Here is an 18,693-nt window from a genome sequence, read left to right on the forward strand (position 1 = left end):
TGACGTAGCAGTAATCAGTGTATGGATTTAAAATCTTTTTTGTAAATTTAATCTAGGATGGCACTGTCCAGTTTGGTAGCCACTAGCCACATGTGGCTACTGAGCACTTGAAGTGTGGCTAATCCTAACTGAAATGTGCTGACAGAACACATGTTGGATTTCAAGACTTAGTACAAAACAAACAATATAAAATATCTCACTAATACTTTTATTTACCCATTACACATTGAAATAATATTGCAGCTATATTAAGTTAAATAAAATATATTGAAATTAATTCCACCTGTTTTACTTTTTTAATGTGACTACTAGAGAATTTAAAAGAGCATATGTGACTGGCATTATATTGGACAGTGCTGGACTGGGATGATTTTTGCTTCCTTACTATGAGCTGTTTATAGCCACCTTTTTAAAAATACCAAGTCTTGCCCTGGCTAGTGTGGCTTAGTTGGTTGGGCCTCGTTCCGTGCACCAAAAGGTTGCCTGTTTGATTCCCAGTCAGGGCACATGCCCAGGTTGCAGACTCATCCCCAGTAGGGGGCGTGCAGGAGGCAGCCAATCAATATTACACTCTCACATCGATGTTTCGCTCTCCCTCCTTTCCTCTCTCTTTAAAAATCAATAAAAATATTTAAAAGTAAAAATACCAAGTCTTTTTAAAAAGCAGCTTTATTGCAGTATAATTTACATACAATAAAATTCATACATTTTGAGTATACAGTTGAGCAAATTTACAGAATTGTGCTACTATGACCACAATCCAGTTTTAGAACATTTTTATCACTCCAAAAAGGTATTTCATGCCCTTTTGCAGTCACTCTCCATTCCAACCCCTAGTCCCAGACAACCACTAATCTGCCTTCTGTCTCTACAGATTTGCCTTTTGAAGACAGTTCATATAAATATAATAATATTTGGTCTTTTGTGTCTGGCTTCTTTCACTTAGCATAATGTTTTCCAAGTTCATATTGTAGCCTGTGTCAGAACGTCATTCCTTTTTATAATGGAATCATTTTCCATTGTATGAGTATACTATGTTTTGTTTATACATTCACCATTTGATGGACATTTGGGTCTTTTTTTTAACAGTTGCAGAAAGTGAGGAGAGCTTTTTAAAATAACTACATAGGAAACAGTAAAGTGACACTGCCAAAATGAGGGGGTAGGTTGAGACAAAGAGTCAGGAACATTAGTTTCTATTTCTGGCTCTGCTACTTGAGACTTCTCTGGGACTCAGTTTTCACATCTATAAAATTAAAGCTAGAACTGGATCATTCAACATGTATTGCTAGAACTCCCTCTATGTGCAAGGCCTCTGGTCATCACCCCGAAGGTAAATAAACCAGTCCCTGCCTATGGGTATGCACAGATGGGTGGAGGACAGAGGTGAGTAAACAAGTAGAATAAAATGTTAGAAGTGCTACAAAAGAACAACAGACTGGGTCCTTAGGAAGCAAGGTGAGATGATCAAGAAAGCATTTGTGCCTGGCCAGCATGGCTCAGCGGTTGAGCATCGACCTATGATCCAGGAGATCTAGGTTCGATTTCTGGTCAGGGCACATGCCCCGGTTGCAGGCTTGATCTCCAGTAGGGGGCATGCAGGAGGCAGCTAATCAATGACTCATCATTGGTGTTTCTATCTTTCTCCCTCTCTCTTCCTCTCTCTGAAGTCAATAAAGACATTTTTTAAAAAAGAAGAAGAAAGCATTTGTAGAAATGACTCTGGAAGGAAGAGGAAGAGTTTACCTGTCTGGCTGGGGCTTTATCATGTGGACATGGGGATTCAAGTGAGGGCTTCTCAGTAGGGTCAGATTTGCATTTTTTGGAAAACAATTCTAGTGGTTGGTAATGTGGCCCGGTGCAATAATACAGGCAAGAAATGCTAATGTTGCCTCTTAGTAGACATTTGAGAAGAAAGTGCGTTGGAGGCAGGAGTTGATGCATGACCCGAATAAACGTGTAGATGTTTTCACATGTGGGAAGATTCAGTATTTTTAGAATGTTAGTTCTCTCCACATTAATCTAGAATCCTAGCAGGGGAATCATTGGGTTGAAGGGTATAAGCATCTTAGGTTCTTGATATGTATTAGCAATTTTGCTTTCTAGAGAGTAGAAATTATTGATCCCCTTATTGACACTGTACCTATTTCACTTTGTCTTCATCAGCAATGAATATTGATCTTAGAAAATTTTATGAGGTTTCTCAGTAAAAATGGAGAATTAAACATACACATGGACACTTCCATTGTATACCGAAACTCCACTGAAATGGCACAAGGGTTTTTTATTTAAGGTAAAAGAACAGAGATGGATAAACGAGAGAACACAGTGATAAAATGGTTGAAACTAGAAAACATAAGAAACTCAACCTTAAGCCAGTACTGGTACATCTGATTTATACCTCACAGTCCCCTAAAGGTTTAATAGTTGGTGGCACCAGGCATTTTGGGGATAAAGAAAAATGAGATGAAAATCAGGATTGATTTGTATCTATATAAGAAGCTCTGAGATAACCCTCCTGTGCTGGGCAGCTGGAAATGTGCCCTCCCTCACTTTAGCAAAAGACTGGAAATTGACTTTTGAAGAGGTTAAAATAGAAGATGTCTGGATTGAGGTGTTCCAGGTACAGTTGAGGGTGGAGGTACAGTGAACATAGTCGGCTTTGTTACTGTATACAGACCGGAAGCTGAGGTTCCCAGCCACATTCCTCCACTTGGCTCTCAGAATACGGGCAGTGATGCTTTTCCTTCAGGAATCGCCCAAGAGGGAAGACCTAGAGTTTCCCAAGCTAAATGGCTCAGCCAGATCACCCTACAGTGAAGCTTACAGTTGACAGACTTTACCTATGCATTCAGAATTTCTCTTTACTCTTAAATATAAGTAGCCACAAATTAACATACAACCAAGGAACCTATAAAAAAACAAAATAGAACCAAACAGGAAAAAAAACAACTTGGAGAAACAGAGCATAGCCAGGGAGAAGTAAACTTTTAAAAGGAAAGGAAAAGCCTCAGTAATATCTTCAAAGATGAGCATATATTGCAAACATAAGAACAAATACTATTTTAAAAGCATACAGAGCACAAAAAAGAGCTCTTGGAAATTAAAATTATGCTAGCAAAGCTAAAAAATTTAAAAAACAAAAAGTTAGAAAATGAATAGCTATGGAAATCAGAATGAGTATAATAGAGGTAAAAATATAATAAACTCAATTTTATCATTAACTTTTAAATCACATTTGATAGTTGAAGCAAAAATTATAATTTAATATGCTCAATGTAGGTTGAGGAAATATGTAGGATAACTATTTTTTAAAGTGGGGATATTAAAAGGACCTAAAAATATGTAGGGTTTCTACATGTCATTAGGTTTGATATATTGTTGGTACCAGTATAATTTGATAAGTGATATTTGTATATTATGATATCTAGAACAACTACTAAGAAAATTATTCAAAGGGCTAGACTAAAAAATATAAATAAATCAAGATTGAACCTTAAAAAAAAATAGTTACGGAAATCTCCCACAAAAAAATAGGATAAAAAGATAAAGATGGGAAAACATAGAGAAAATTAGAGAATTTGTTTAGGAGGTTCAATATTTAAATACTAGGAGTTCTGAAAAGAAAATAGATAAAAATGGAAAGGATCAAATAATTAATGAAATCATTCAAGAAAATGTCCCTGAATCGAAAGACTGAGTTTCTAGAATCAAAGGGCCTACCCAGTACATGAATGAAAGTAGATCCACACCAAGATATATTTGGTGGATTTTCATATCAAACACTGGGACCAGAAAAATCCTACAAGCTTCCTGAGAGAGAAAACAGGTTTAAGTCAAAGTATTAGAAATCAGAATGGCTTCAGACTTTTCAAAAGCAACACTAGAATCTAGAAGACCAGAGCCATGCCTTCAAATCATTTTCAGCTTAGAATTCTATATGCAATTAAAAAAAAAAAAAAGTTCTTCCCATCATTTCTCAGGAAGCTATAGGAGAAATGTGCCCAAGCACAGCAAAGGAGTAAACCAACAAAGAGGAAACCATGGGATCTGGGACACAGGTGACCTGTCACAGGAGAGTGATAATCCAGGAAGGACATCTGGCACTGATTGGTCCAGATTGGAACAGATCGTAAGGCTCCATGAGCGACTTACAGAAATGTGAAAACTGATAGAGTTGGACACTTGTCCCAAGGGCGGGGATTAAATTTCTAATAACATTCGTAGAAAATTAGGCAAATTGAGAAGTAGGCTGTTTTTAACATAGTCTAGAGGCATGTTATTCAGTATTAATGTAAATGCCAAAATAATAAGAGGTGAAAGCATTTGGCTCTGGGGAGTGGAGAATGGCAGGGCCTGCTGATTTTATAATAAACCTTGTAGAACCATTTGGCTCTTGAAACTGCATATATAACTGATAAAAAGAATTATTAATGAAAAAACCTTGATTAGCTTAATGAAAGGTGATATTTTAAATTTTTATAAAAATTACTAGTGAGGTTGAAATATTTTCGTATGTACTGTCTTTCTTTTGACTAATTTTCCTGTCATCTATCAACACAAAACCTTGAGAACTAGAGACCATGGTCGTTCCTTTCAGAGTTTGAAGGTCTGGGAGTCTGTTGTCACTGTGTTCCCTGAGGCTTTCCTTTCTCTGTTAGAACCCTGCACTTAGACCAACTTTCTGCAGATTGTGAAAGTCTGTCTCAGTGACTTGGGCCTTTCTTCCTCAGGTTGTCCGCACAAACCAGTGTGCAGGAGAATTCGTCATTACCTTTCCTCGTGCTTACCACAGTGGCTTCAACCAAGGCTACAATTTTGCCGAGGCTGTCAACTTTTGCACTGCTGACTGGGTGAGTCTGGAGTATGGTGGGCTGGAAGGGAGAAGCAGGAGGGTTATGGGGAAGCTGAGGCACCATGGCCTCCAGACTTTGGCCAAACTCAACTTTGAACCTGTCCACAGTTGCCAGCTGGGCGCCAGTGCATTGAGCACTACCGCCGGCTCCGTAGATACTGCGTCTTCTCCCATGAGGAGCTCATATGCAAGATGGCTGCCTGCCCAGAGAAGCTGGACCTGAACCTGGCGGCAGCTGTGCATAAGGAAATGTTCATCATGGTTCAGGAGGAGCGGCGCTTACGGAAGGCTCTGCTGGAGAAGGTGAGTGGTGGGGAGAGTGCCCTGGGTCAGGCACCCTAGCATGGCAGAGGTGAGGGGAGGAAGGGACAGCCCCAAGAAGTAGATGTAGCTTCTACTTTGGGGGAGTGGTGAAAAGAACCAGATGCATCTTGATGGGGAACCATATTCCATTCCCTGCTCTTCCATTTACTAACAACCACGAGTAAGTTAATTTACTTCACTGAATATCGGTATCCCTGTCTGAAAATTTGGGATTATAATAAGGCTTATCTTTTTGAATAGTTGGGTAGATTAAGATGTTTATTAAGTAACTGAGCCATAGCAGGTGCTAGTATAGCTGCTGTTCATTATTATTTAAATAACGCAACTAGGCAGACTGGCATATACCGATTAGCTGGATGACCTTTTCAAGTCCCTTAACCTCTCATAGTCTCACTTTCCCACTCTGTAAAATGGAAATAAATACTTAACTTGCAAGGAGGTAAAGGTTGCGTAAGGTGGTTTATGTCAAAGCATCTATCAACTGCACTTGCAGTGTAACAGCTGCTATTAATACATGAAGAAAATGATTGAAATCGGAAACATTTCTTAGGAAATGCCATTTTATTCAGATGGTTTAGCAGCTCACACTGAGGTAATATCACCAAGTAGAGGGCAGCCCTCCTTTAATAGATTTCTCATAAGCATGTCAGTTGTGTGTGTGTAGGTGAGTGTAGTTCAGCTGCCCTCTTAAAGCATCACACTTGCCCAATTAAGGAATTAACTTCAGGTCCTCCATAGGATTACAAAGGAATGCTAGTTCTGAGGGATCCCTTGCTGCCCACTTTAGGTAACACTTTATTTTAAAGCTCCTTTATAATTTTTCCTATGAGCGTGGGCTTCAAGGAGAATTGTAGTAACAGTAAGAGTTGGAAGTGTGGGGCCTGTCAGTCTGTGGCATTAGTTGGTGGGCCCCTGGGTGTTGTCAGGCATCATTGTCTCTCTTTGTTCAGTACTGTTATTAAATGATGACCCTGCGGCCATGCCAGACTACAGGACAAAGCCAAAGCAAGGTGGGAGAACTAGCCGTTCTCATCCTGCCTTTCAGATTTCTTTACACTGGGCCCTTACCTTAGAGAACTGTTCTGGACCCTAAGTCTTGAAATTCTATAGAAGACTCGTGTCTGTGTGTGTGTGTGTGTGTGTATACGTACATACGTATGTGTGTATACATACATACGTACATGTGTACGCTTTTCTGGGGAGAGGGCTCATAGATGGCATCCAATTTTCAGAGGAGTCCATGATCCAAAAATACCTAGGGGGTTTCATCTTTAAAGCATTCTCTGACTGCAGAGTCAAAATTAACTGCAGTCAGATTCTCACATTGGGTAACTTAGTAACTCTGTCTCTGGGACTTACCTTCCTCCTTAGTAAAATGAGATAGTCCTGTGAAATAGGTATCCTATCTGAAAAGTAGAGTTAATAACAGTAAATATTTGTTGAGCACTTCTTCCCCCCCCGTAGTCACCATGCTGTACATTAGATCCCCCAAACTTACTTATAACTTTGACCAACATCTTCCCATTTCTTCTACCTCCCAGCTCCTGGCAACCACCAATCTACTCTTTGTTTCTATGAGTTCAGCTTTTTAAAATTCCACATATAAGTGATATCCTAGTAGTATTTCTGTGTCTAATTTCATTTAGTATAATGCTCTCAATGTCTATGTTGTCACAAATGGCAGGATTTCCTTCTTTCTCATAGCTGAATAATATTCCAGTGTGTGTATCACGTTTTCTTTCTTTTTAAACATTTTTTATTTTATTTTTTATAACTTATTTTTTAAAAAGTTGACAATTATGATATTAGTTTCAGGTGTACAACATAGTAATTAGGCATTTATATATGTTATGAAGTGATCACTGTAAATCTAGTACCTATCTGTTACCATACACAGTCACTGTATTATTGACTGTACAGGGTGAGCAAAAGTAGGTTTATAGTTGTGAGAACATGGAAGAGTTTTTCTTGTATTATTTATTAATTACTGTATTATTTATTTGTATTAAAACTGTAAGCCTGCTTTTGCCCACCCCTGTAACCTGTGCTATACAGTACATCCCTATGACTTACTCTGTAAGTGGCCATTTGCACCCATCCCCCATACCTGCCCCTCTCTGGCAACCATCAGTTTGTTCTCTGTATCTGTGAGTTTGTTTCTGTGTTGTTTTGTTGGTTGGTTTGTTTTGTTTTTTTAGATTCCACATATAAGTGAAATCATATGGTATTTGTCTTTCTCTAACTTACTTCATTTAGCATAGTACCCTCTAGGTTCATCCATGTTGTTGCAAATGGCAAGATTTCATTCTTTTTTATGACTGAGTAATATTTTATTGAATATACAGCTGACCCTTGAACTACACAGGGGATAGGGATGCCAACTGCACACCCTGCCCCCCAACACCCCATGCAGTTGAAAACTTATATCAAACGTTTGACCTTGAAGGATTGGTTCCAGGACGCCTGGCAGACACCAGAATCCACAGATACTCAAGTCCCTTATATAAAATGGTATAGAACAATGCATACAGCTGGCCTTCACATCTGCAGATCAGAAATACTGTTTATGATCTGCAGTTCGTTGAATCTGTGGATGCAAAATCCAGGGATACAGAGGGCTTACTGTGTATTTATTGAGAAGCATCAACATATAAGTGAACCTGTGCAGTTCAAACCCATGTTGTTGAAAGGTCAACTATATATACACCTTCTTTATCCATTCATCATTTGAAGGTTGCTTCCATATGTTGGTTATTGTAAAGAATGCTTGATGAACACACAGGTGTACAGATATCTTTTTGAATTAGTGTGTTTTATTTCTTTGGATAAGTACCCAGAAGTGGGATTGCTGGATCATAGGATAGTTCTATTTTTAATTTTCTGAGGAATTTTCATACTGTTTCCCATAGTAGCTGCACCATTTTATATTCCCACCAACAGTGCACAGAGGTTTTCTTTTCCCCTTGTCTTTACCAACACTTATCTTTTTTAGATAGTCATCCTAACAGATGTGAGGTCTCATTGTGGTTTTGATTTGCATTTCCCTGAAGATTAGTGATGTGCATCTTTTTATGTATCTGTTGGCTATTTGTATGACTTCTAAAAAATGTCTATTCAGGTCCTTTGTCCAGAATTGTTTGTTGTTTGCCATTGAGTTATATATTTATATCCTTGTATATTTTAGATATTAACCCTTTATTAGATATATGGTTTGCAAATATTTTCTCCCATTCCATAGTTGGCTTTTTATTTTGTTGATTGTTGGGATTTTTTGTGTGTGTTTTTTTGCTACATAGAACCTTTTTAGTTTGATTTAGTCCCACTTATTTTTGCTTTTTGCTTGTGCTTTCGGTGCCAGGAAGAAAAATTGTTGCCAAGACCAATGTCAAGGAGATTTTTTTCTTATGTTTTCTTCTAGAAGTTTTATGGTTTTGGGTCTTATGTTTACATCTTTAATCTAATTCAAGTTAATTTTTGTGAGTGGTATAAGATAGGGGTCCAATTTCATTCTTTTGCATGTGGTTATCTAGTTTTCCAAGCACCATTTATTGAAGAGACTATCCTTTCCCCATTAAATAGCCTGAGCTACCTTGCCAAATATTAGTTGACCCATATATATATAGGGGTTTATTTCTGGGCTCTCAATTCTGTTCTATTGGTCTATGTGTCTAAGTATTAAGATACTTTTCTAAGTCCTTAGTTGCTTTATCTTTGTTAATCCTCATAACACAATGAGGATGGTACCATTATCTCCATTTTACAAGATAGGGAGACTGAAACCTAAGAGGTTTAAATAATTTATTCAAGATCACACAACTATTAAGTGGCCAAGTAGGATTTGTAATATGCACTGGACTCATATCTTACGTAGAAGTTAGTTGTTAAAGTTAAAGAAACAGAAGATAAAAACTGTTAAGAATCAAAATGTCCTTTTAAAATCCCTAAAATTTCCCATAATGGTGGCATTGTATTATCTTTCAATTCCTCCCACAAAGCCAACTTGTCCTCCGTTTTTGGAATGGATTGCCTTTTCTTCATCTGTGCACCAGATGAAGTCATTGCTTAGGTTTGGAGGCCATGTTGTTAAAAAAATATATTGTATTTTTAAACAGTGGACACGGGCACATAGTTTTATTTCTGTAACTTAGGTATGTGCACATAGTGTGTCCTGTCTGCTAAACAGCAAGCATGGTGCCTGGAGCACAGTGGGTGCTGAGTGACTAGAAGCCATCATTGTTCTGCAGCATATGGCCTTTCTCCTGCCCACTGCCACACCTTGCCACCTCTCTGGTGCCTTGATCACCACTTTTCTTACCTTCTCCCACCCAAAAGGCCCTTTTAGCTGATCTGAATCTTACCTAATTTTTCTTCCGCTCAGCCCACTCTGATTCTTCCCCTGGTTCATCTCATTCACCCAGCTGTGCGAGTCTGGACTTCATACAGGCAGTGTGCTCCTTGAAGTTTGGTCTCCCTCACAGCTCTGCACAGATTTGTTTCTAACACAGGGCTCAGTAGTGCCTGAGGTGTGGGCCCTGTTCTGGTCCTATATAATGTGCATGGGTCAAACCGCTCCTAGGGCATCACAGAAGCTGAGCGAGAGGCTTTTGAGCTGCTCCCGGATGATGAGCGCCAGTGCATCAAGTGTAAGACCACATGCTTCCTATCAGCCCTGGCCTGCTATGACTGCCCAGACGGCCTTGTCTGCCTTTCCCACATCAATGACCTCTGCAAGTGTTCCAGTAGCCGGCAGTACCTGCGGTGAGCAGGGGGGCCTACCTGGAGGAAGTGGGCCGAGGAGGGAGATGCGGAGCTGGGCCAGAGTGCTCTTCCCTGCCCTCTTCCTCCAGGTATCGCTACACCTTGGATGAGCTCCCTGCCATGCTACATAAGCTGAAGGTTCGGGCTGAGTCCTTTGACACCTGGGCCAACAAAGTGCGAGTGGCCCTGGAGGTGGAGGATGGGCGGAAGCGCAGTGAGTGATGGGGGGGACGGAGGGACTCCACAGGCAAGTTCTACTCCCTTTTCTTCTGTGCCCCCCACCCTCTCCCTCTGCCTTTACTCAATACTGCATACTCCTTGCTGCTCTCATTTTTTCTCCAGGCCTTGAAGAGCTGAGAGCACTAGAGTCTGAGGCCCGTGAACGGAGGTTTCCTAACAGTGAGTTGCTGCAGCGACTGAAGAACTGCCTGAGTGAGGCAGAGGCTTGCGTGTCCCGGGCTCTGGGACTGGTCAGCGGCCAGGAAGCTGGGTATGGCAGCATGAGGTGTTGGGCACAGGTAGCCTGTTGAGACAGCACCTGGGAAAAGTGCTACAAGGGATGGACTCTGACCATTGGGCAGATGACATCAGTAGGAAGCTGAGAAGCACTGCAGTGCGAGGTGGCATGGGAGGTGGTGTGGGAGGGCAGAGAGACCAGGCAACTAGGATGGAGAAGCATCTCGGTTCGAGGAAAGCTAGAAATGCTTCATTTTGTCAGTTCCTGGAGGAGTTTGCAGATAGGCCGAGGGAATTTGTGTGCAGGACAGAGGTGTGGAAGTTTAAGGGCAAGAAAAGGACACAGAAGCATAACCCTTGACCATAGATCACAGTAGAGGATGGATTGGAAAGTCCAGCTTCTGTTACCATCAATTTCTAACCCCCCCCCTTCCCAAATATATCCTGTATCCCCTCTTCTAATTTTTCTCCCTCATCATTGGATGTGCCTATATCTGAGAGCCTCCCCCTACCCTGGGCAGCTGGGGAAGCTGACGCATGAGAGATCAAGGTGGGAAGGTGTGAGGAAAGGTGTTGTCTCAGCACAGACATGGAAGGAGGGGACTGGCTTTTGACCTGAAACCCCACATCTGAAACTTCACAGTCCCCACAGGGTAGCTGGTCTGCAGATGACCCTGGCTGAGCTCCGGACCTTTCTGGACCAGATGAACAACCTGCCGTGTGCCATGCACCAGATTGGGGATGTTAAGGTAAGTAGAGGAGGTCTTGGAGTGCTACTGAGTGCTCACGGGGATTGGGGGACCTGAACAGCAGGCCACGCTTGGCTCCCTTAAAAAGCATCAGTTATTTAGGCAAGACATGTGAGAAAATAATGGGAGATAGGAGGCAAAGGGTCTTGTGACTGTCCCTTAGAAATGGGATTTGAGAGACCGCCGGCAAGGGCATGAGTACAGGATGCAGAGTCAAGGGAAGGTTTTCTGGCGGAGCTAAAAGAGGAAAAGGAGGAAGTAAGGAGGGTGTTTGTGGGCCTGAGAAGCTGAGTCAAGTTCAGAAAGGTAGAGAAGTGGGATGGAGAAGCTGTGGACACTGGTGTGAGTGGAGGGGTTTGTGAGAAGGCGGAGCATGGAGCATGGTGGGTGTCCTGGTGCTGTACATCAGAATCCTCTGGGACTTAAACAAAGCAGAGACTCCTGACTGACCCCCTATTAATCTCTAGGGGTTGGGCCCAGGGATCTGCATTTTTAACAAATTCCCCAGAGTATTCAAATAGGCAGTGAGGGTTAGGAACCACTGGCCATGGTGAAGGAGGAGAGGCCAGCCCATGTTAGGTTCTCTTCCCAAATACTGAAGGGTGAGAAGGTCGGTGGGCAAGGGGATCTGGTGGTGGGACCTCTAAGTGAGCCCAGCTGAAGAGTTTGTTCTTCGTCTGTGTCCTGGTAGGGTATTCTGGAACAGGTGGAGGCCTACCAGGCTGAGGCCCGTGAGGCCTTGGCCTCACTGCCCTCCAGCCCAGGGCTACTGCAGTCCTTGTTGGAGAGGGGGCGGCAGCTGGGGGTTGAGGTGCCTGAGGCCCAGCAGCTCCAGCGGCAGGTGGAACAGGCGCGATGGCTGGATGAGGTGAAACGCACGTTGGCTCCCTCAGCCCGAAGGGGCACCCTGGCTGTCATGAGAGGACTGTTGGCCGCAGGTGCCAGCGTAGCACCTAGCCCTGCTGTGGATAAGGCCCGGGCCGAGCTGCAGGAGCTGCTGACCATTGCCGAACGCTGGGAGGAAAAGGCCCACCTCTGCCTGGAGGCCAGGTAAGTCCAGCCTCTTCCCTTCTCCACCCTACCCCACCTTCAGATTTAGTGAAGAAGCTGAAGATGACTCCCATGGGTGGCCTTGGGCACCAGACTCCTGTGTTGGTGTATTGACTCTCCTTCCCTTTTTTTAAAACTCCGTGTACACATAGAAGCAGAGACAAGCTTGTGGGGAAGCAGAGATGGACAGATACAGAGGCTTATAGAAGAGCTCTGCAGCTGACACATGTGCACACACACAAGCATGAGTACCAACAGGCAGATGGACACACGTTGGTAGAAAGACATTACGCACAGGGCAATCTGACAAACTACAGCACAAGAGTAATACCTCAGATTGTGTGTGTAGGCACTGCCAGCAGGCTGACAGACTGGCGGACATGCTGAGGCACGAGGGCTCTGGCAGAAGTTGGGTGCATACAGTCTGGAGCAAGCAGTGACTGGCAGCCACCCGTAGGCAGAATACATGCAAGTAGGCCCACGTGGCAGCCCCAAGGGCTCACGCCAATATACCTGGTGGCCAGGCTGGGTTTCTGGTCAGGCAGACCACCCCAGACTGAGGCCTCTTTTTCCCTACCTTTAGGCAGAAGCATCCACCAGCCACACTCGAGGCCATAATCCATGAGGCAGAAAACATCCCTGTTCACCTGCCCAACATCCAGGCTCTCAAGGAGGCTCTTGCTAAGGCCCGGGCCTGGATTGCTGATGTGGATGAGATCCAAGTGAGGACCCTGTCGCCCCCCTCCCTCCACCCCAAACCTTCAGTCTAACCAGCAGAGATGACATACATTGGGTTGTGGATTGGCTTGGCTTGGCCAGAGAGGGGCACGGCACATTGTGAAGAGGCAAAATGTGCTTAGTGAGTAGCATGAAGAGGGGTTGCGAGGCTGGCCTGAGAGAAGAGAGGAGGCTGGTGAGAGTGAGAATGGTGGGGGCAGGGAGGGTAGAAGAGGCAAACCACAACAAAATAGCTCGTCTGGTGGTCCTGGGGACTGACTGGATATCTGGGGGCTGAGCCTATGGCTGTAGGAGTTGTGAGGGAGAGCCACGTGGGTGTGCTTGTCTTAGAATGAGCCCTGTTTTATTCTGCCTCAATATTGCGAGTCCAATCCGTCTTCCCAGCTCAGGGCCGGGCACAGAGCATCAGTGGATGTTGGCATGTTGAATTGAGCTTTTTCTTGCCCCTGTCCCAGAATGGTGACCACTACCCCTGCTTGGATGACTTGGAGGGCCTGGTGGCCGTGGGTCGAGACCTACCTGTGGGATTGGAGGAACTGAGACAGCTAGAGCTGCAGGTACTGACAGCGCACTCCTGGAGGGAGAAGGCTTCTAAGACCTTCCTCAAGAAGAACTCATGCTACACGCTCCTGGAGGTGAGGCTGGAACCTGACCCACAGCTTCTCCAGCTTCGGGCCTGGCTGTCGTAGGATGGCTCATATAAGGACATGGGGGTTTAGGGGTGCTGGGGAGGGGAGGAGAGAGGGTGGGTGGCAGGGGAAGCCCATCATCCCTCCTCTGTGTGCCTCCCTCAGGTGCTCTGCCCATGCGCAGATGCCGGCTCAGACAGCACCAAGCGCAGCCGGTGGATGGAGAAGGAGCTGGGGTTGTACAAGTCTGACACAGAGCTGCTGGGGCTATCTGCGCAGGACCTCAGGGACCCAGGCTCTGTGGTAAGGAACTTGGGCCACATGGGGAGAAGAGCCTGGCGACCAGAGTGTCTGAGCTGGGTGACCACAGGCAGACCACTTGCTTGCTGGGCCTAGTTCTCCTGGTTTGGGGGTGGGGTGTTTATGACACCATACAAGGGAGGCTGACCTCCTCTCCCCTGCCCTGGGCATGGCAGATCGTGGCCTTCAAGGAGGGGGAACAGAAGGAGAAGGAGGGTATCCTGCAGCTACGACGCACCAACTCTGCCAAGCCCAGTCCACTGGCATCATCGACCACGGCTGCCTCTGCAAACTCCATCTGTGTGTGTGGGCAGGTTCCTGCCGGGGTGGGAGCCCTGCAGTGTGACTTGTGTCAGGACTGGTTCCATGGGAGATGTGTGTCGGTACCCCGCCTCCTTAGCTCCCCGAGGCCCAATCCCACCTCATCCCCACTGCTGGCCTGGTGGGAGTGGGACACCAAATTCTTATGTCCGCTGTGTATGCGCTCACGGCGCCCGCGCCTGGAGACCATCCTGGCACTGCTGGTAGCCCTGCAGAGACTGCCCGTGCGGCTGCCCGAGGGTGAGGCCTTACAGTGCCTCACAGAGAGGGCCATCAGCTGGCAAGGTCGTGCCAGGCAGGCTCTGGCCTCTGAGGATGTGACTGCTCTGTTGGGACGGCTGGCTGAACTTCGCCAGCGGCTGCAGGCTGAACCCAGGCCGGAGGAACCCCCTACCTACCCTTCAGCCCCTGCCTCTGATCCTCTCAGAGAAGGCAATGGCAAGGATATGCCCAAGGTGAGCTGCCCATTTATTGTCCTCAAATTCCTGTCACCCAGCTCCCTCCCTGTTTAGGCTCCGGCCCTGTCCCTGATCTCTGACCTTCCATCTCCTTTGGCCCACCCTCCCTGCCCATTCTGTATCTTGTCCAGATTCCTTAGACTGTTCCCTGCTGGTAGTCTGTGTCTGCCCTTCTCCTGGGGCGTTGGGGAGGGAGGAGTGTCGGATTGTGGGGAAGAACAGAGCCTGGTTCTTCAGTCCCCACTCCCCATTCTTGCCCTCCTTAGCAGGCCCAGGGGTTGGAGAACGGAGACAGCGTGACCAGTCCTGAGAAGGTAGCCCTGGGAGAAGGCTCAGGTAAGAGGCAGGTGTAGATGTGGGCAGGCTGTTTATTGGGTATCAGCAGACTTGACCCATGTGGTCGTTGGCTCTGTCGTAGTGGGGAAGTGGTCAGGGGCTGCCTCTAACACAACCCGTCTCTGCAAACCCCCAGACCTGGAGCTGCTGTCGTCACTGTTGCCACAGTTGACTGGCCCCATGTTGGAGCTGCCTGAGGCAACCCGGGCCCCCTTGGAGGAGCTCATGTTGGAGGGGGACCTGCTTGAGGTGACCCTGGATGAAAACCACAGCATCTGGCAGCTGCTGCAGGCTGGGCAGCCTCCAGACCTGGAGCGGATCCGCACACTTCTAGAGGTGAGGAAGGGATTGTGGGCAGGGCCAGGAGGTCAGGCCAAGCAGGCGGGAGCCCAGGCCTGACCACTGGCCCACGCCTCTTTCTGCCCCTCTGTGATCACAGCTGGAGAAGGCAGAGCGCCATGGGAGCCGGGCCCGGGGCCGGGCGTTGGAGAGGCGGCGGCGGCGGAAGGTGGATCGGGGTGGGGAGGGTGATGACCCAGCCCGAGAGGAGCTAGAGCCAAAGAGGGTCCGGAGCTCTGGGCCAGAGGGCGAGGAGGCCCAGGAGGAGGAGGAGCTGGAGGAGGAGACTGGGGCTGAGGGTCCTCCCCAACCCCTGCCCACCACTGGCAGCCCCAGCACCCAGGAGAACCAGAATGGCTTGGAGCCGGCCCTAGGGGCCAGTTCAGGCTCCTCAGCCCCTTTATCCACTCTGACTCCCCGGCTGCACGTGCCCTGCCCACAGCAGCCACCTCAGCAGCAGTTGTGACAGTGGCTGAGCCTGGCACAGACCCCGACAGAGACCCCCCCTTGGCCTCAAGGATCCTCTTTCTGACCATCAAGCCTGCTTCTTGGGAGGTGGGCAAGTAGGGGGGATGGCCACTCCCCCCCACCCCAGCCCACCCCTGAGTCCCTTGACTTTTATATTCTGACTCCAAGGTATTGTTCAGACCTCAGCTCCTGGGGGCCGGCCCCTGGAGTCCCCCTCCCTGGTAGCCTCTAACCAGCATTCCCAGACACCTGAGGCAGATAGACAGACGGATGGGCAGGGGGGCAAGGGGCAGGGTGTGGCTGGGGCTGGGCCAGCACCATTCCAGAGACAAGGCCAGTGCGTATGCAAACTGGGGGACTCTCCTCTCCCTGCCCCAGTTCCAGCCCTGGCCAGACCAGGCTACACTAACCTCACCTCCTCCCTCATCTCCTCACTCTCCCCGTGTCCCTCCTCCCTTTCCCCTTCGTCTTCCTCTCCCTTCTCCTGATTGATCCACCCAGGAGGAGGAAACTTCACACAGCTGTGCTCACAGTTCCTTTTAAATGATTCGGTTGGGGAGCTGACCAGGGCTCCCTGCAATCTGAAGAAAGCTTTTTTGGTGCTTGTCCTCACAGCCACCTGTACCTTCCCTCCCTGTCCACCCCGTCTCCTTTCCTCCTCCTGGGTTCATGTTGTAATAAAACAAGATTGTTGGTGTGTAATTAATTTGTTCAAAAGAAAAAAAAAAAAGCAAAACAAGAAACTTGGTTCCAGCTGAAGCCTATTTTAATTTTATTTTATTATTTTCCTCTTGTTAGAAATAAAACCCTTAGCAACATTTTTTGGAAACTTGTTTCTGAAGTGCTTTCTCTTCAAAGGGGAGAACAGGGAGTCTGCTATCACCCGTCAGTGGAGTGGCTGGTGGGGGTGCTCAGGCGGGAGCCCGCCAGCTCTGGCCTCTGGAACTGAATTCCACCAGGTTCTCCTGAACTGGAGCAGGACATTCTGAGTCCCCCACTCCCCAACGCAGTTTTCTCCACCTCCCAACAGATGGCCCTGCACCTCTCACTTAACTCCTCCAGTAGCCTTTGTCTGTCTTATTCAAGCCCCAGAGTGCTTTTTTGCTTTATTGAGGTATAATTTAGTCACTGTAAAATTTACCTGTTTTAAATGTACAGTTCAGTAGATCAGAGGGATATTTCTAAAGCTCAGATATGATCATGTCACTCTACTGCTTAAAACTGTCTGTGATGCTTCATTCCCCTCAAGACCAAGATTATATATATAATCTCACTCTGGAATGTTCTCTGGCCAATCCATGTGCCAGTCAGGGACCCTTCCCTGGTTTTTCTCCACCCTCAAGGGTTCTTTCTGCTCTATGAATGGGGACTGAAGCTCAGATGTGTGGTCATTTACAACCTGAGTTCACTTTTGAAAAACAGCTTTATTGCAATGTCATTTACATACCGTGCAGCTTGCCCACTTCAAGTATACAGTTCAGTGGCTTACATTCTAGTGCAACCATCTCCACAAAAGATTTTAGAATTTTTTCCATCATTTTAAAAAGAAATTACATACACCTTAGGCATCACTCTCCTCCCTCCAGTTCCCCATTCCAAGGCCACCAGTAATCTATATGGATTTGCCTATTTTGAATATTTTATATAAGTGGAATCATGCAATACATTACCCTTTGTGACTGTTCTTTTATAATGGTAATGGTTTCCAGCCCAATTTCCTTTTAAATGTAGGTATTAATGCTGTGTTTATATTACGCAGATTTTTTCCTCATCTGGGCACCAAAGTGAAGGTGTTGGACTAGCTCAGAGATCATCACAGGAGGTCGTTTACATATTTTTGGAGGGTTTGCATGCATGTTTTTCTGGCAAGAAGACTATCCAGCTTGCATCAGATTCATAAGGGGGTCCTTGTTCCTCCAAATGCAAGAACCACTCTTTGTGGTCGAATATTCTGTGTTCAGTCTGCCTGTGAGGATACAGACGAGGAAGCAAGAGCATTGAAGCTGCTTCAGTGGGGCAGCCCACCAGCTTCCCATCATGCCTGGTTCCACAAGGGGTGTTCCTCCTTGGGAGCTGGGCACTGCACCAAGGGCTTAAAGGCTAAAAGACAGGCCCTGATGCCTACAGGAGCCCAGCAACTGCCTCTGGCCTTTCTCATGTGAATGCTCAGTGGGTTCATTTTGCTCCACCCCATTCCCAAGATTGCCAGTTGATAGAAGCCTAGTGAAGACAGAAAGCACCTTTTCTGGCAGCTTTGATTGATGGGAGGGTTGGGCTCTGCAGTCTCCAACTTTTTTTTAAAATACATTTTTATTGATCTCAGAGGGAGAGAAACATCAATGATGAGAGGGTCATTGATTGGCTCCCTCCTGCACGCCCCCTGCTGGGGATTGAGCCCAAACCTGGGCATGTGCCCTGACGGAATCAAACCACGATCTCCTGGATCCTAGGTCGGCGCTCAACTGCTGAGCCACGCCGGCCAGGCTCCCTTCATCTTATAATTGGGATGCCCTGGATTGTAAAAGTAAGGGAAGTAGAGACCCCTGCCCAGTTTGACCCCAAGCCCCAATCCAGGGGAAAAGGCTGACCTTTTGTCTGCCCATCTATGTGGAATTGATCCTGAAAAGAGGATTGGAGGAGATGACTTCAAAAGAGATGGGCATAAGAGCAGGGATGGGGACAGGAAGGAGCTCAGGCTCAGCATTTCACTATCACTCCCCACCCCAAGGCAGCTCCCAGAAGAAGTAGCCTGACAAGAGGATGCCTACGACCTGTAGACCTGTAGCAGCTCCCAAGATGGGGAACTGTTAGGCTCAAGCTGGGGTCCTCCAGGGTATGGACCCAGCCCTCAGCAGTTTCCAACCTTTCCCATCTTGGCAACACCCGTGTCCCAACCCTCACGGTGGATATAC

At 46.4% G+C, this 18,693-nt stretch overlaps 1 protein-coding gene and 1 pseudogene across 10 annotated transcripts in view; both read left to right on the forward strand.

Annotated features, from left to right (window-relative positions):
* KDM5C (lysine demethylase 5C) overlaps positions 1-16,603 on the forward strand; it is a 32,649-nt gene extending 16,046 nt beyond the window's left edge. For 4 of the 9 annotated variants that reach the window (XM_081125092.1, XM_081125098.1, XM_081125094.1 and 1 more), the window contains 14 exons: positions 4,734-4,853; positions 4,964-5,158; positions 9,756-9,937; positions 10,027-10,151; positions 10,280-10,427; positions 11,037-11,142; positions 11,834-12,192; positions 12,776-12,914; positions 13,386-13,565; positions 13,725-13,862; positions 14,036-14,635; positions 14,905-14,974; positions 15,111-15,310; positions 15,414-16,603. In XM_081125092.1, the coding sequence (XP_080981218.1) occupies positions 4,734-4,853; positions 4,964-5,158; positions 9,756-9,937; positions 10,027-10,151; positions 10,280-10,427; positions 11,037-11,142; positions 11,834-12,192; positions 12,776-12,914; positions 13,386-13,565; positions 13,725-13,862; positions 14,036-14,635; positions 14,905-14,974; positions 15,111-15,310; positions 15,414-15,779 (2,928 nt within the window). In that variant the 3' untranslated portion in view covers positions 15,780-16,603. The remainder of the gene's footprint in view (positions 1-4,733; positions 4,854-4,963; positions 5,159-9,755; positions 9,938-10,026; positions 10,152-10,279; positions 10,428-11,036; positions 11,143-11,833; positions 12,193-12,775; positions 12,915-13,385; positions 13,566-13,724; positions 13,863-14,035; positions 14,636-14,904; positions 14,975-15,110; positions 15,311-15,413) is intronic. The other 5 variants (XM_081125095.1, XM_081125093.1, XM_081125096.1 and 2 more) reach the window with 4 other exon arrangements.
* The window catches only part of LOC308551015 (high mobility group protein B1 pseudogene), a 535,482-nt pseudogene that overhangs the window by 218,550 nt on the left and 298,239 nt on the right, over positions 1-18,693 (forward strand). The gene's annotated exons all lie outside the window — the stretch shown is intronic.

The sequence above is a fragment of the Miniopterus schreibersii genome (assembly GCF_964146895.1).
Source record: "Miniopterus schreibersii genome assembly, chromosome: X".
Classification (NCBI taxonomy): Eukaryota; Metazoa; Chordata; class Mammalia; order Chiroptera; family Miniopteridae; genus Miniopterus; species Miniopterus schreibersii.